The 16,742-nt window shown below is 34.1% G+C and overlaps 2 protein-coding genes across 2 annotated transcripts; one reads left to right on the top strand and one right to left on the bottom strand.

The window, feature by feature from the left end:
• Positions 1 to 1,075: 1,075 nt before the first annotated feature.
• Positions 1,076 to 3,628, top strand: LOC25498529 (L-type lectin-domain containing receptor kinase IV.1). Its single transcript, XM_013593456.3, has one exon. It carries the CDS (start codon positions 1,211 to 1,213, stop codon positions 3,167 to 3,169), a length of 1,959 nt encoding a protein of 652 aa, XP_013448910.2. The 5' UTR covers positions 1,076 to 1,210; the 3' UTR covers positions 3,170 to 3,628.
• A 2,891-nt stretch (positions 3,629 to 6,519) lies between these two features.
• On the bottom strand, positions 6,520 to 11,951 carry LOC25498527 (uncharacterized). The gene is made up of 12 exons (XM_013593454.3): positions 11,568 to 11,951; positions 11,204 to 11,336; positions 11,033 to 11,106; positions 10,883 to 10,929; positions 10,660 to 10,798; positions 10,531 to 10,575; positions 10,256 to 10,457; positions 10,089 to 10,150; positions 9,861 to 9,961; positions 8,831 to 8,891; positions 7,922 to 7,978; positions 6,520 to 7,101 (listed from the first exon to the last, which is right to left on the bottom strand). The coding sequence occupies exons 1-12, from the start codon at positions 11,755 to 11,757 to the stop codon at positions 6,926 to 6,928; spliced, it is 1,287 nt and encodes a 428-aa protein (XP_013448908.1). The 5' UTR covers positions 11,758 to 11,951; the 3' UTR covers positions 6,520 to 6,925.
• Between the last annotated feature and the right edge of the window lie 4,791 nt (positions 11,952 to 16,742).

Below are 16,742 nucleotides of genomic sequence, written 5' to 3'. Positions count from 1 at the left end.
TAAAGAATACCTTTACCAATTTGAGAGTAAATTGCATTTGCGGCATTGAAGATGTAAAGTTCTTGAAGCCCTGCTTATGGCAAGGAAAGGTTGTTGAGGATTTGACTCTGGTTCGCATTTGAATCCAAATTGCCTTTGAATGGCATCAAAATTGCAGATTGCTCAATCTGAGCGGCACCAATGCACCTCTGGCGGTGAAGGAAAGTGCTTATCATTGTTATATTGTTACTGTTTCAACTTGAAACAGAAGGTTCATAGAAAATTCGTGTTCGTCAGAGGAGACAGGCAACAATTAATTTCTTATGTTAATTTTTAGAGTAATTTTCATTCCATATTTCCATTGCTAAACGAAATCAGAGGAGACGGGACGTGAAACCAAGAGTGCAGAGAGAAGCAGAATGAGCGCGTGGGTGAGACAACATAGGAGGGATGTTGAAATTAAACAAAAAAATTATCTGAAGAGTTAATGTTAATCTAACGGCTGTTATTGATTGCTCTCATCTCTCACGTTAAAAATTCCTCTCCTTTCAAGTGCACTTTCATACAAAAAAAATAAATAAATGGATGTTATGGCTGGAAGGGCTAACCAAAATTCAGGCAATTAAGATTATATAGATAGATTAGATATATAGACCAAATGACAGTTTTTTAAAGTTTTAGCACAAAATAAGCTTCTTTTTTTAAACAAAGGAAACTTGCCAGGGAAGCAAGCTCCATAAAATATATTAGAAAAAACCAAAATACAAACAAAAGAGGGAATTTAAGAAACTCAGCAAAATCTAAAATAAGGTAAATCCATCCTATTTCTAAAAAAGTCTGTTCTAATTTGAGCTGGAATATTAGACAACACTGATGTCTTGATTTCACATATTCAATTTAGCATCAAACACTTAATATGTAAACATTGAAAAACATTTACCCACTACTACAATTGGAAAGAAAATTTGTGGTTCAAATGTGTAACACATTCATTTTTACTAAACTAAATGAGATATTTCTTAGTAGGACTCACAGATGATAAAGGCAATTTTAGTAACCATGTCATGTGATGTTTCTTTTAGAAATGATTCGTAGCTAAGTTATGTTCCAGGACATTTCTTACTAGGACCCAAATTAGACTTGCAATTTTTTCTTCACTTAGGACAAAATCTTATAAATAATAAACACCGAACAGAACTACACAAGCATTATTCATTCTCAAACTATAATCATGTTCCTCAAACTTGTGTTTATGTTGTTTTTTCATGTTACATTAGTAGCAAGTGAAGATAACAGTTTCATCTATAATGGATTCCAATCATCACATTTATATCTTGATGGTTTTGCTGAGTTAACCTCAGATGGCATACTAAGACTCACCAATGATACAGAACAAGTAATAGGTCATGCTTTCTATCCAAATCCAATAGTTTTCAAAAACACTTCCAGTGAAAGTGTGTCTTCTTTCTCAACTACTTTTGTATTTGCCATAATACCTCAATATCCACCTTTTACTGGCCATGGAATTGTTTTTGTTCTTTCTCCAACAAAAGGGCTACCAAATTCACTACCAAATCAATACCTTGGTCTCTTTAATGATTCCAACAATGGAAACAGTGGCAACCATGTTTTTGGTGTTGAACTTGACACTTCTAAAGATTTTGAGTTTGGTGATGTTGACAATAACCACGATGGTATTAATATCAATGATCTGAAATCAGTTGTCTCAACTACTGCAGCCTATTACGATGATCATGGTCAAATCAGAACAGTAGACCTTTCCAGTGGAAATCCTATACAGGTATGGATTGATTATGATGGAGTGAAGAAAAAGATTGATGTTACTTTAGCTCCAGTTTATGTTGTTAAACCAACAGGACCTTCGTTATCAATGACCAAAGATCTTTCTCCAATTCTTAACAATAGTATGTATGTTGGATTCTCATCTTCAACAGGGTTACTTGCAGCTTCTCATTATATTCTTGGTTGGAGTTTTAAGGTTAATGGTCAAGCTCAAAACCTTGTAATCTCTCAATTTCCTTATAAAAAAAAGTCAAAAATTTCAACTGTTGGGTTGCCTTTAATTTTCCTAAGTTTGGTATTCATGATAACTTTAGGGGTTATTTATTATATCAAACGGAAGAAGTTTTCTGAGATTCTTGAAGATTGGGAACAAGAATATGGCCCACATAGATTTAAGTTCAAAGATCTATACTTTGCCACAAAGGGTTTCAGGGAAAAGGGGCTATTGGGAGTTGGTGGATTTGGTAGAGTATACAAAGGTGTGATGCCAAGTTCCAAACTTGAGGTTGCTGTGAAAAGGGTGTCTCATGAATCAAGACAAGGGATGAGGGAATTCGTGTCGGAAATTGTTAGTATCGGTCGTCTTCGGCACAGGAATCTTGTTCAACTTTATGGCTATTGCAGGCGAAAAAGCGAGTTACTTTTGGTTTATGATTACATGCCGAATGGAAGTTTAGACAACTATCTATACAACCAACCAAAAGTGAGGTTGAGTTGGAGTCAAAGATTTAGAATCATCAAAGGTGTTGCTTCAGCTGTGGTTTATCTTCACGAAGAATGGGAGAAAGTTGTTATCCATAGAGACATAAAAGCTAGTAATGTGTTGTTAGATTCTGAATTTAATGCTAGATTGGGAGATTTTGGTCTTTCAAGGTTGTATGATCATGGTGCTGATCCTCACACAACTCATTTGGTAGGAACTGTAGGGTATCTTGCTCCTGAGCATATTAGAACAGGTAAGGCTACTAAATTTTCTGATGTGTTTTCTTTTGGTGCATTTCTTCTTGAGGTTGTTTGTGGTAGGAGGCCTATAGGTCGTGTAGGAGAGAATGAGAGTCTAGTTCTAGTTGATCATGTGTTTGAATGTTTGAAAAGAGGTGAAATTCTTGAGGCTAAAGATGTATATTTAGGAACAAATTATGTGTCTGAAGAGGTGGAATTGGTGTTGAAACTTGGCTTGATGTGTTCACATTCAGAGCCTTTGGCTAGACCAAGTATGAGACAAGTTGTGCAGTATTTGGAGAGGGATTTACCTTTACCAGATTTGTCATTGCTTAGTTTATCTTCCTATGGATTAACTTTTGGGCACCAAGAACTTGTTGAGGACAAGACAGTGCCATATACTTCTGTGTCTATTGCTGAATCTGTTCTCTCTGGTGGTCGTTGATTTCAAAAGGCACATGAAATTGGTGCTTAATTGGTCCGTTTGGATTTTGTATTGTGTTAGATTTTGATAAAATGGATTAAAGAGAGTTTGTTATCTGAAAAGTGAAATCATGATTGAGTAGATAATTTAATAGATACATGAAAGCTTTTTTTCATTAAACTCTTTTCTTCTGATTTTGCATATACTTTTACGTATTCAAGTTTGCATCTATTTTGAGTAGATGAACGAGACTACAATTATTATTCAGTAATATCATAGAGATTCAAAGGGTAAACAAAGAAATAACCTGAAAAACTTTCAAATGCAATAAACCAACCACTAAATATCTTCAGAAATTCTGTTTGTGCTAAAGACTCGGACAAGCTCTTCATCTTTTCTCCTTCAGTCGTTCTATTTTCTTGGACACTTCAATAATTCAGTATATGCACATATAAGATTAAGTTATCGGGATGCATAGAATAAGCCTGAAAATTGAAAACATCATAATCTTCATAGACGACTTCATACGATACCAACGAATGCAATGATTAATTTCAAATTTTCCATTCAACATGATACTCATACTTCTAAATTGATCCCTGAAACTAAAAAATCCAAGTCTCAAGTGTATGAATTCTAATGATTTAGAATAGAATTCGATACATAAGAGAAATCATATGAGAATAGTATTGAATGAGTTTTAGGGTTTTAGAGAGAAGAAGATAATTGTTGAAATATTTGATTGATTACCAAATGAGGCCCAATGCCTTCTTAAATACAACCATCAAGGCTAAAAGAGTAAATGATTTAGAGTAAAACAAATACTTAGAATAAGTTAACTCACTAATACTTGTTTACTAATACTTCATTCCTGTAACAATACCCTCCCCTTCAAACATCCTCGTCCTCAAGGATGAATAATCACAAGTGCCATGTTTAAGAGGCAAAGTTTTCCATTTGATTAGAACTTTAAGAGCAGAGACACTTCCCCAATTGATCATTTTCCGATGTAGAATAGCCATAACAGGGTCAATATTAGCAGCAAACTTCAAGTACCATGTTTAGGAGGCAAATTCCTCCATTTGAACATAATTTGAGAAACAACAATAGTTCCCCTATCAACCATTTTCCTATGTAACACAGCTACCAACTTTGTTTCTTGAAAGATTAGCAAATATCCCTCAGTTAAAGGGGGCTGCTGCACATATATTTGACCATTTTACATAAATTTGAATTACTCTTTCTGCCACATCCATATATCCATCATGGTCAAACTTATCAACTATGCATAAAATTTTATTCCCAAGCATCACAAGTCCATAATTTTTCACCAGCATGTTAAAATTTAGTGCAACATCAGCAATAGAACCTACACTTTGAACTTCAGCACAGGCAGGTTGGTCTGGTGTGATTCCAATGGAGATTGGCAGTGCCTCACAACAGTGCAGTTTCAAAATAGTAGAGATGTGTGAATCTGATCCATTTTGTAGCATGTAACAAGGTTTTTGTTTTCCATTACTTGTGGCTAAAATGATAAAACCAATGCTCAACACAAGATTAATGGAACATGCATTTGGATTTTGCCAATTTTTGAGCCACATGGTTCTAAAAGCATCTTTAATTATCCTGGCAGAACTTTCAGATAAGAATTTCAAAGCCTTTAAATCTGAAATAAACGTCATAGTGTCTTCATGATACTGGAGAATACATTTTATATTCAGATCCCGCCTCGTCAAGGAATAAAACTCAAGATGCATTAACACAGCAACCATGTTTCCAACAAATTTTTTCATAGATGCAGACAAGACTTCTTCCACAAGTATTGTTCCAACATTCGTAGAGAAAGTGAAAAGTGTATTGGCATTAATCCCTTCCACCACCAAAAACAGAGAAGTTGGGCAGCAATATGACAATGGGTCTCAATATCATGGTCATAATTGGTGTAAGCAATAGATTTGAGGGAAGTATCATTAGGTGCACAAAACTGAAAGCCCATAACATACCTGCATGGTGGAGAATGGAGTTGTAATTCCTTACAAGCTATGAAGCATGGACACAGACACCGGAAACGACACTAACACGGACACGTCAACACCGATCAAATTTTGAGATAATGACATAATTCACTGTAATCACAAGTGTCGGTGTATTGTCAGTGTCTGACACCACACTTGTCGGACACTGGGACACGCCTTCAATCAGAAGTGCTGGTGCAACAGAGCTTACAAGTGGTGATCTTAAGGATCAAGCATCCATTATAGGGAATTAGGAAAAAGTGAAGGATTGTGCTTCCACCTGCACCGTTGAAGTGACAATACCCACTTCATCAAAGTGTGAGCGCCGTCTTTACAAACAATTTTGTCATTCCCCAATTAAGGGAATGTTCATACCAAAAGCAAGATAATGAAATGATATTGATGGACAACCAAATCTCCTTCACCAAGAGATTCGTCTCTTTGAGCACAGTTACCGTTCATCAATAAAGATATAATGACAGGAGAATTTACCACAACATGTTCATGCCTTCCAAAATTTAAAAACTCCAGGAGCAATACATATCAAAATTAGGTATTTAGACAAATCAAAAGTAACATTTTCCATCTCATTGTTCATTCCAAACAGCTATATGACCCTTTGGCATTTCATCAAACAGCTGGAGGACGGTTAGCGGCATTGGAAACAAATACATTTCTGAATATTGGATTGATGTGATACATTTGGTGGTAAGTAACAGATACAAATTAAGTGATGAAAAGTATTCTTCTGGTTGTGACACTCCATTGGTGTTCGCTGCTGAAAGGTCACTCGCATGGTGCTCGAGACCATCACTTTCTAGTTAAACTTCGTCTTCATTCATATCCATCACTTTAGAGTTCCATGAACGTTCATCTTTCGATTCTTCAGGTTCGACGTTGTCTTCATGGATATCCCTCGTGAATATCTTAACGTTCTTATGCCTTAATTGATTATGATCCAAAGTAAGAGATTCATCCTTAAGAAACATAAACTCATTTATCTTTTCTTCAACTTCAATGGCACTCAAAAGTTTTCAGTAGTTTGTATTTAGCAGTCATAAGGCTTGTGATACCAATTAAGACGGTAACAAATAGAATTTTAAGGATGATAAAATTTAATTAAGATAGGAGATGTCACCAATGAAAACAGAAGTTAATTTAATTCTTTTAAAATGTGCATTTTAATAATATTATTTCCTTTTGAAGGTGGATGATGCACATGAGGAGATCACCTTGAAGAATTGATGCTTTTTTATATACACTTGCTATGATGATGCACACGAGGGCCTAATTACAAAAATGATCAATTTTTTTTTTTTATAAATACAAAAACAAATCGCTTGCTTTTGTCTAAAGTGACTCATAAAATAAAAGTACCGTCCCCTCAAATTTCAGAGGACTATACTACAATTTTAATTGCAACTGGTAATTAACCATACTTTGAAACTTTGAATTTTAACAATTTCTCAATAATAAACCTAATCCATTGATTAAAGTACTAATATATCCAACAATGGATATTACTACTTCCATAAAGAATTTATCCGCTGCTTCACCATAGTCACCACTTTTCGTGTCATTATACGCCTTAGAAATGTTATGTACATGACAATGGATACCATAGTATATGCCAACATAACATTTTAACTACAAGAACCACTCACTATGAACTAATTTTCAACAAAATTAGCTCATTTTTTTCATTAATCAATACTCCAACCTAAACCTTCAGCAGCAAGATGGCAGCAGAAGATGGATCAATTCACAGAAGCCTGGAAATACGAGCATCAACAACCGGACATATACTTGCTTCTGTATTTCCTAGAAAATCATCAAGAGACATCCTGTTGTTTTTCCATAAAGAGTCGGATAATTTCTTCATCTTTTCTCCTTCACTCTGTCGATTTTCTTGGACACTGAGTAGCTCTGCATAACCACCTATAATATCGAGCAACTAGTCAATTTCAATGTCAATATACAAAAATTGTCAGGATTAAGAAACAAGCAAGCATACATTGAGCCTTAGACTTGAACACGTCATAAATATAATCACTGTCATGGACAATGTCATACGAACAGAGTGATGAATTTAAAAATTCCCATTCATTGTATAACATGAAAATATGAGCTGATTAAGCCACCATGAATTTTTAGGTAAGTACCACCTAACATAGGCACTCCACAAAAGAGTAAATAATTTATTTAGTCCTGAAATTATATGGACCGGATGATTTAGTCTCTAAAATCAATAAATTTTAAAATGTTCAAGGAAATTGAAAATTATCTATCACATTATTTTATTCAAGAAAATTTCAGGGACTAAATTAACTAACCCAAAATGACTAACTTGACCAGGATTTTCAATTTGATGATCTTTTGGAATTTTTTTAATTTCAAAAACCAAATTGTTCGACCCCTGAAATTTCAGACTAAAATGGTGTTTTACCAGGATATAAATGTAACATTGTATGAGGCTCATACTATGAGCCACATTACGAAAGCATGTCTTTATGCTTGTAGGCAATCTGAATTACATATAGAACGCAATTCACACCTAAGCATTTCTCCAATACCATATACAGTAAGATATATATCAATCTGTAGTGGCTATAATTGTTACCATTTGATATTTATGAAAGAGAAATTCTACTTGATTTAAGAAATCATTTTATTTGTACATTCATTGTGACATGCATAATTATCACTCATCGATAACACAGTCATCATAGAGTATAAAGGATCAAAGAATTCATCATACCGCTTGCAAGAGCCACTATATCATTTCTCTTTACCGTCTGTTTAGCAGCAGCAGCACCTACACAAAGAAAGTTAGGTTTTAATACTGAAATAAATAAACGGTGGAGAAAAGGTTGAGATAGCTCCAATTGTAGAAAAAATGGTAAAGCTTGTGTCAAGTGGTGTGGGAGTGTATGAAGATGACCTGTTATAGTTAGAGATGCAATGAAAATGTTCGAATATTTAGAAGCAAAGAGAACCAATAGAAACATGTATATAGGCCTAACTAACAAGAGAGATCTTTTCGTCAAAAAAATAAAAAAAACAAGAGATCTAAAATTAAAGATATACATGTAGATATAGTCCATGACAAACACTATGGTATCATTTCATCTGTATAATAGACCCATAAAAAACGCTATTGATAGATAGCAGGTGATGAGAGGGCTTCTATTCTGAAGATTATATATCTAAAATAAATACCTTATGTTTTATGTAAAAATATGCTCTCAAATATAAATGTTTCCCAAAATTAAAGACACTCATAGTTAAAAACCTAGTCTAGAAAAACAGAACAGGGAATTGAGTATGATTAAAGTGAACTAAGAAGTGTGTGTGTGTGTGTGTGTGTGTGTGTGTGTGTGTGTGTGTGTGTGTTGCGGTTGAGGACGGTTTCCAATTATCTGACACTAAATGTCAGTGAATGATGAAATCTAAAAAATAAGTGTTGAAAAGTCACAAAAGCGACACAAACGGCCACAAATGGACATGGTTGTGGCAATGAAACACCAGCACAGTGCAATAACGTTCTACAAACTGAGATCTCTAAGCGGCCACCAACCATAATGACTTATTGCGTACATATCTTATAGATATAGATAATACATAATAAGTGGACATATAAGGTAACCAAGCGGCACAGTAATATTACCTTCAGATTCAGTTTCAGGTGGTGGAAACTTCAAAATCTCTGAAACTTTTCTGTACAGACCCTGTCAATGATTTTCCAGTTACAATTACAAATTGAATTGCAATAAAAATTATAGGTGGGGCATCAAAAAAAGCATGGCAATGCTAAAAATTTCAAGTGAGACATTGTTAGTTTTTTTTTTTTTTTGTCAAGTAGCCTAGTGGCTAGAAATTCCCCTTTTTATGGTGAATAAGTGAGGAGTCCGGGGTTCGAACCCTAGACCTTGCATATATAATGCAATTGCAAAGTCCCTACCAACTGAGTTAAGCTCACAGGGACAAGACTTAGTTTTGATGTTCCATGAGAAGTTTTAATGTTATAATATTTACTTAAAAATATTTGTATTACAGAACTAAACCCCTATACCCCAAAACCAAGCTCTCAAAAAAAAAACCCCCAAAACCAAAGCTCCTCAGAGGAGAGGCATTCCTCTCTCTGACCAACCCACAAGGTTCCTGTAAAAGAATGTAAACTATGTGTATTATGTGTGTCTATAATGAGATCACACACCTTGTATTTATAATGGTTTTACAATAAATACATTGAATGCTTAATGAGTAAACACTAGCTTAGGAAGTTGTATACTCTAGGGGTAATAACAATCAATCTAGGGAGTTGTACCATTAAAGAATATCTAAAGATTCTTATTATAACAGTTTTTAACTGAAAAGATGACGAATGATACCCCTCTCTCCTCTCACATTCCCTTATATCGGAAACAAGTCACACAATAGACTCCCCCTCTGCCAAGTTGCATTCCACGCTCCACATTCCTATATTTTCCTCATAAAACTATGCACAATGGGTGCTTGGGTACTATTTGCCCTTTTGGTCCCACATTCACATTTTCAGTCCTAACAACTTATTAGTAAATAATCCTGCATTAATATTTTTGGAAAAAAAATCTACCATAAAACAAATGGGGTTTCACTATCACTGGATGTTTTTAACAAATTATATTCGTTAAAAACTCAATATTCAGAGTTCTAACCTCTTGAACCACAAGCGAACTTGACTTCTGCTCAATCGCTTTACGCCTATACATAAGAGCCATATTTGTTAAGACAACACCCAGCTTGGGATGTTTTTCGCCTGCAACAAATACAGAACAACAAGATATTAGGAACAATATGCCACAACCAGGCTCAGTAATAATGCAGCATGAACTTTTAAATTGAGTTCAGGCAACAGTAACAGATCAAAAGAATAGACAACTCACCATAGATCTGATCTGCCTTAGTCACTGCCTTTGTCAAATGCTCCTCTGCATTACGGAAGTTCCTAAAACAGAAGTTATTAATTATTAGTGATATAGCACGTAAGACGACATAAAAATTAAAAACGAACATTTGGTAAGGAAAACCATACAAAAACCATGAAGCCTACCCCAAATGTGATTCAAGCTGTCCTAAACCACACATGGCTTGCATCATTAAACCCTCCATGCTCATGTTACCACCTCCTAAGTATACATTGCCCCTCTCTTTAAGTTCAGTGGCTCCTTCTAAAACATTCTGGTAAATCTCTTTTGCCATTGAGTAGTTCTGCCTAGTTTGTTGGAACTCCGCATACGAAAGAGCAGCAGTGCCTACATTACAATTTACAAAACATCAATCCACGGTCAAAGAATGACTGATACAGTACCACAGAAAGAAAGTTACCATCGCATAGCTTGGTGCGGAGAGCTTTGTCAAAGAAAGGTTCAGCTGCAACAGGAGCATGCATAATAAGCACTCATCACAAATCAGCAATAAATTGAAAACAAATAGGCAATTAGCTTTTAGTACTACCTGACTTAATATCTCCCTTGACAAGTTCAACCAGCCCTTTAATCGCTCTAGCACGAACATTTAGAGCTTCAAAATCTTCTGTTTTCTCGTTCTCCACAAGCTCAATGCATTTATCAGCCACCGCAGATGCCATATCATCCTATGTTTGAAAAAATATCTAAATAAACACAATTGTTCTGTAAAAAAGCAGCCAAGTAATTAACATCGACTAACAGATATCAACCTGTTCCAACTCTAAATGAAGTCCTGCCTGAGCTTCATATGCAGCAACTACAACAAGAAACCAAGATACAACTTAAAAAACACAAAAAAAATCTCACTAAAAATAAAAACAAAAACTCTAGCGAATGCAGTAAACAACAAAAGAATTTACCTCTGATTCCCAAGTAAGAATTACTCAATTCTTGAACACCATTGAGCTGCTCAATTGCATCATCATAATCTCCTCTAACAAAATTAAATGAAAAACATATATCTAATGAGTTTTAACAACCAACCACAAAATTTAGCACAAAAATGAAAATTCCAATTTCAAAGAAATAACCTTTCACTAAACAATGTAGACATAGTAAGCAAAGCAATTCCTTTGGAATTTTCATGTTTTGGATCATTTCCTTCGGTTAACTCAGTTGTAAGACAATGCTTCAACACCAAATAACCCATTCCATACGATCCAACTATTCACACAAAAACAAACAAACCAAAAAGATGTTAGCTTTCATCAAAACACAAAAAAGGGTCATGAAAAAACCAAAAATAAACGTTAACTTTAAACAAAACACACAAATGGGTCATCAAAAAACCTAATAAAAAAACAAAAACGATGTTAATTTTGAACAAAACAGACAAAAGGGTCATCAAAAAACCAAATTTTGATAAAAAAAAAAATAAAAGAATTTTTTTCTGACCTGATTTTTCAGACCTAGCTTGTCTCAAAGCATATTCACTCATCCGAACAACATCATCAACAGCTAAGCTTTTATCTAAGGCCAAAACAGTGTTGAATGATCTGAATGAAATGGGGGAGGGTTTTGATGAGAGAGAAACAAGAGCTTTTGGAGAGACTCTTGAGGAGAGTTTTGAAGCTATGCGAAACATTGTTGGTTGAAGGAGTGATGGGTTTGAGAGAAGAATGGTGTTTTAGGAATGTGATGCGATTGAAATGGGTTTAGAGTGAGGGTTTAGAAGAACACGAGTTTCTTCCCCTAGGTTTAGGATTTGATTCAAATGAGTTTGATGCTTTGTTTAGGTGTGACAAATTCTTAGGTTGAGCTAGTGTTTTGGTACAATACAACAAAGACCAATTCATTTATGTAAAAAATATTAATATATAGTTATTTTTTAAGTAAACCAGCAAATTAATCTCCTTACCCTACTCTCAATTTAATTCCGACTTTAGTAATATTTTAAAGAGTTTAATGGTGGTTTTGTTGATAGTCCACGCACAACCAATCAAAACATTCTTAATTGTTACGTTTGACACACATAAATTGAAATCATTAATTGATATGGCGATTCAGAATGTTTTGATTGGTTGTGTGTGCAAAACTGTTTTGGACTGTCATGTCAAATCACCGCAATTAAACTCTATTTTAAATTAGTCTCTGTCTTTGTCACAAAAAATTCAATTAGGTCGTTGCATTTATGTTTTTGTCACATGATGAAAGACTTAATTGATAAAGACAAAGACTAGTTTAAAATATCAATAGAGTCGATGACTAATTTGAAAATGACTTACAAAGACAATGATCAATTTGATGGTATACTTATTCTTTTATGTCCTTTCACTCTTAATATCATAGGTTATAATATCATTCTTAATTAGGTTAACTTGGTAATCTAACTCAAACTAAGTTGTTTCGTTCGTGCTTTTAGTTTTATTTGCTGGTCGAATCTGAACCAATTTGATCAAAATTTGTAGTATTTATTTTTTATGAGACTTAATACATCGTTTGGTCCCTTAACTTATTTCTGTTTTCAATTTGGTCCCCTAACTATTAAACGTTCCAAATTGTTCCTTTATCTTCCTTCCATCCTTCAATTTGGTCCTATTTTATTCATTTTAACCCCCAAAAAAAGGAGATCGTTGGATAAATGAGGTCTATCAGATCTAATTGTGTATCACCAACATCTGATTTATTTTCTTTTCTTCATCTTCTTCCCTCATCTTCATCAATCTTCATCATCTTTAACTTTTTTTTGTTCTTTTAAAAATTCATCATTTCAACTTCAACAAAAACCACATAATCAAACCTTTAAATTTATAATTAACACCACCACAATCATTCAAAATCGGATTACCAAAATCATAACGAACTACACTCACGTATTATCCCTGAAAAAGAAGCAATAAATTTAGTAATTCACTATTATTTATCATTCTTATCTTCCAACGAAGAGTATAATAACTACCAATTTCAGAAACTACATCCGGTGAAAACTACATGTTAAGTAAAATGTTCAAAATCAATATTTCTTCGTAATGATAAGAAGATACCATAGAAGTCGACTCACGTGTTTGTAGAGAGAAGGCAGCGCTTCTCTCTCTAACTTATCGTGATACCACCACCATCATTTCTAGGGTTTCCTGGGTGTGAGGAGGCGGTTACGCCAGCTTGTTCTGGCTTTCCCAACCTGAAATGGGTCTCTCCCCTAGGTAATCCTAGTTCTTTGTCTCCATTGTGTTTGTCTTCGTGTTTCGATTTAGTGTCTTTTCCTCCTTATTTTGTGTTTTTTGTAACTATGGAGATTTGGGGCAAAATGGATCTTACGAAGGAAGAAACTGAAGAGGGCCGCGTCGCTGATGAAACAGAGGGTTGTGGGGAAGAGATTTTCACAGGTGAACATCATCCCCTTGCGATCTCCTCCACCTCAACGAAACGGCCACCACTGGAGCCACCTCCTCGAGTTATTATGATTATACGGAAGAGGCGGTTGAAGCTTCAACACCTCTCTATCTTGCAGAAAACTGAATTTGTCCTCTTACCTCTGGATCTCAGCCTCGGAAGGCCTCCACGGAAGCCTCCAGATGAAGTCCGGATAACCCTCCTTCCTCATATTTCATCTTTGAGTCGTCCACCTCCGAAACCTCCATGGGTGATTCTCGACTGGGTTTGTTTAACGTTGTTCTGTTTCTGCTCTATCTTTTGTGTGTTTGTTGTTCTTTTTGTGTGTTTTTTATCTAAGGTTTGCGTCCTACCTTTAAGTTTAGGTTGATTTAAGCATTAGCCTCAACTGAGATTTGATTGCAACTATCATACAAGTTTTGTTGCCTTTTATGAGGATGAATCCAGGTTCAACCCCTTTGCCTTTTATCGGCTGATTTCTGTCCAGAGTGACAGAGTGAAAAAATCCGAGACCAAATATAGTCGAAATGTGTGTGGTGAAGCCAAAAAAATTATCCGTAACTGGATAGGAAAAAAGACTTTGGATTCTCATATCTCCTTTGTCACCTTTAGAAGATGGAAGATGTTGATGAATGGATTGTTAGGTTGTGAATTATGATCAAATTTCTCATATTTGTCTACAAAGTTTATGTGTATTGTAAATCATGAATTAGTAGGCTATTTCTCTTGTATTAACTCTTCAAGTTTGTTGGAGAATGTCCCTTCAATGTCAACACTAGTTGGATGTAATATTCTATGTTTTATGAAATGTTAAGCTCTTGTTTACTGTCAAAAAAAATAAAATCAATATTTCTTCTACATAGGGGCTATAAGTATTTGATGGTAGTTCAAAATTTTATATTCCCTAAATATGGGGCTAAAAGTATTTGATTTAAGTCCAAAATTTTATATTCTTCAAACATGGAACCAATTTGAGTTAATTATATTTTAGTATATGACATTTCAATTTCTATGAATATAAATGTTTTTTGAAATCGATTAATTACATCATATATTTTGTAATTTTCTATTATATTCATAATCATCATTATAAGAGTTGATCACTTTCTTCGGATACTAGTATACATCTATATGTATACGATGTATAAGTGGAATACAATATTTTGGGAGGAGATTTTTATCTTTCATTTAAACTGTTTTTTCATTTTTATTATATTATTTAAAATATCAGTTAAAAATTTGTTAACCCCTAGTTTTTTTTGTTAAACACCATTAAAATAGGATTTGTTAACCCCTAGTCTTTAGGCTTCAAAACCTTTTCTTGGATCATAATTTTTTGACGGGAAACATTTCTGCTTCTTTAGGTAATTAACTAATTTAAGGAAACCGAGAGATTTTTCATAGTCATCACCAATTTAGTGGTCACATTCCTCAAAAAATTTGGAAACATTTCAAATCTTCAACAGCTTGATTTCTCAAACGAATAATCTTAGTGGAGAAATTCCAACTTCCTTAGACAATCCACATAGTCTTAGTTGTTTCTTCAATATTTGTGGTCCTTCAACTCCTTATCCCTCTCCGGTAGAGCTGTCAAAATGGGCCAGGTCTTACGGGCCGGTCCGTTTAGCCCCGATTATTTATAGGGCTCGGGCCTTAAATATTGAACCCGAATTTTAATAGGGTTTTTTAGCCCGACCCTAAAAAACCTGGTACCCGTTAGGGCTAGCCCGAACGGGCCGCGGGGTAGCCCGTTAGCCCGCATAACAAAAAAATCCTATAAATTATATATATTTTTCAAATAATTCTTTACTTAGTTGATTATCAAAGTAAAAAATAAAAGTGAAAATTCAATGAATTAACACATAAAATTATATTTACTCGTTTCGTTGTTTATAATTTTAAAGATCAAATATATAAATATCAATAACTTTTTTTAGGGAAGTAAATATCTATAACCATAACGTATCTAATTTATTTAAAATTGTTTTCCTCGCCGTTTTAGTTTACGACTAGTGTACGAAAATGTTTACAATTTATTTTTGTGCTAGACATTATTTAAACATATTAAAAATTTATTTATAAAAAAATCTATAGGAGTATTTTATTATATAAAAAAAATGTTATTTTTAATACGGGCCGGCCCGTTAACCCGCAGCCCGTGTAGAGCCGGACTCGGGTAGTATATTTCAAGCCCGTTTTTTCAACCGGGTTTTTAGCCCGGCCCGATAAAGCCCGAAGCCCGTTAGGGCCGGGCCGCCCGTTTTAACAGCTCTACTCTCCGGCTCCTCTAGAGCTCCCTGACGGAGTGTCGAAGTGCGTCTTTGGAAGCATCCAAACACCGCGATCACAGGAAAATAGGTACCAAAGATATAATCATCATAGTAGCAGCAGGATTGCTTCTCTCCCTATAGCCTTGATCTAGAAGCTAGTTGTCTTTTCAAATTTTGATGTTTTCTTCATTGCACTGTCTTTCTTTAAAATCCATCTAGCATGAAAGATACTTCTCCATAAATAGATCATAGTATTTTCCTATTTAACAAAAGTTGATTGAATACCACAGAATTCTTTTATTATCAAATTGTCTTTTAAATTCTCTTAAAATTCCAATTCAATAGTACACCCTTAAGAGCTTAAATTAAATGTCGGGCAATACCATTTTATCAAAGTATATTGGCTAAGTACTGCTCATTATACCATCATTGTCTTGTAGAGCCACCCTTGTCCTAAATAGTTTTTTAATTAAAAAATATTGTATAACTTAAAGTGCATATTGTTTTTTTATTTTTTTTATTTTACAGAAATACATATTATGTTATTCAATATATTTTCATATATTTTTAATTTAGTTTTCGTTATTTATTTAGATATTTTGACTTATTTTAAATATATGTTATTTTCTTATTATTGTATTTTGAATTAATTTGTTTCAATTATACATTTTATATATTAATTTAAAATATAACTTTGTAATATATTGCGAGATTAGTGAGATCCATTTTAGAGTTCTTATATGGATATTAGAAAAATGTAGTTGAATTGTTTAAATAATTGAAAAGCGTAAAATAATACAAAATATTGTGTGAGATCCATTTATACCACTAAAAAAGAGGATATGAGAATGATGCATTCAACACAGGTAACGTGTTTAGAATGGACCTATATTTGGATGTGTCCATCATGAACCCATGAATAACAACTATTGATTTAGTATTACTTTACACACCCATGAATAACTTT

This window comes from Medicago truncatula, chromosome 7 (assembly GCF_003473485.1).
Source record: "Medicago truncatula cultivar Jemalong A17 chromosome 7, MtrunA17r5.0-ANR, whole genome shotgun sequence".
Taxonomy (NCBI): domain Eukaryota; kingdom Viridiplantae; phylum Streptophyta; class Magnoliopsida; order Fabales; family Fabaceae; genus Medicago; species Medicago truncatula.
Note: the sequence above shows the minus strand (reverse complement) of the source record. Positions and strands in the feature narration are given on the sequence as shown.

Coding starts and splice junctions, on each gene's coding strand:
- LOC25498529 (XM_013593456.3), top strand. CDS start 1,211: ATGTTCCTCAAACTTGTGTTTATGTTGTTTTTTCATGTTACATTAGTA.
- LOC25498527 (XM_013593454.3), bottom strand. CDS start 11,757: ATGTTTCGCATAGCTTCAAAACTCTCCTCAAGAGTCTCTCCAAAAGCT. Junction 10,576..10,659: donor CAAGGGAGATATTAAGTCAG/GTAGTACTAAAA, acceptor CTCCTGTTGCAG/CTGAACCTTTCTTTGACAAA. Junction 7,102..7,921: donor TATAGTGGCTCTTGCAAGCG/GTATGATGAATT, acceptor TCGATATTATAG/GTGGTTATGCAGAGCTACTC.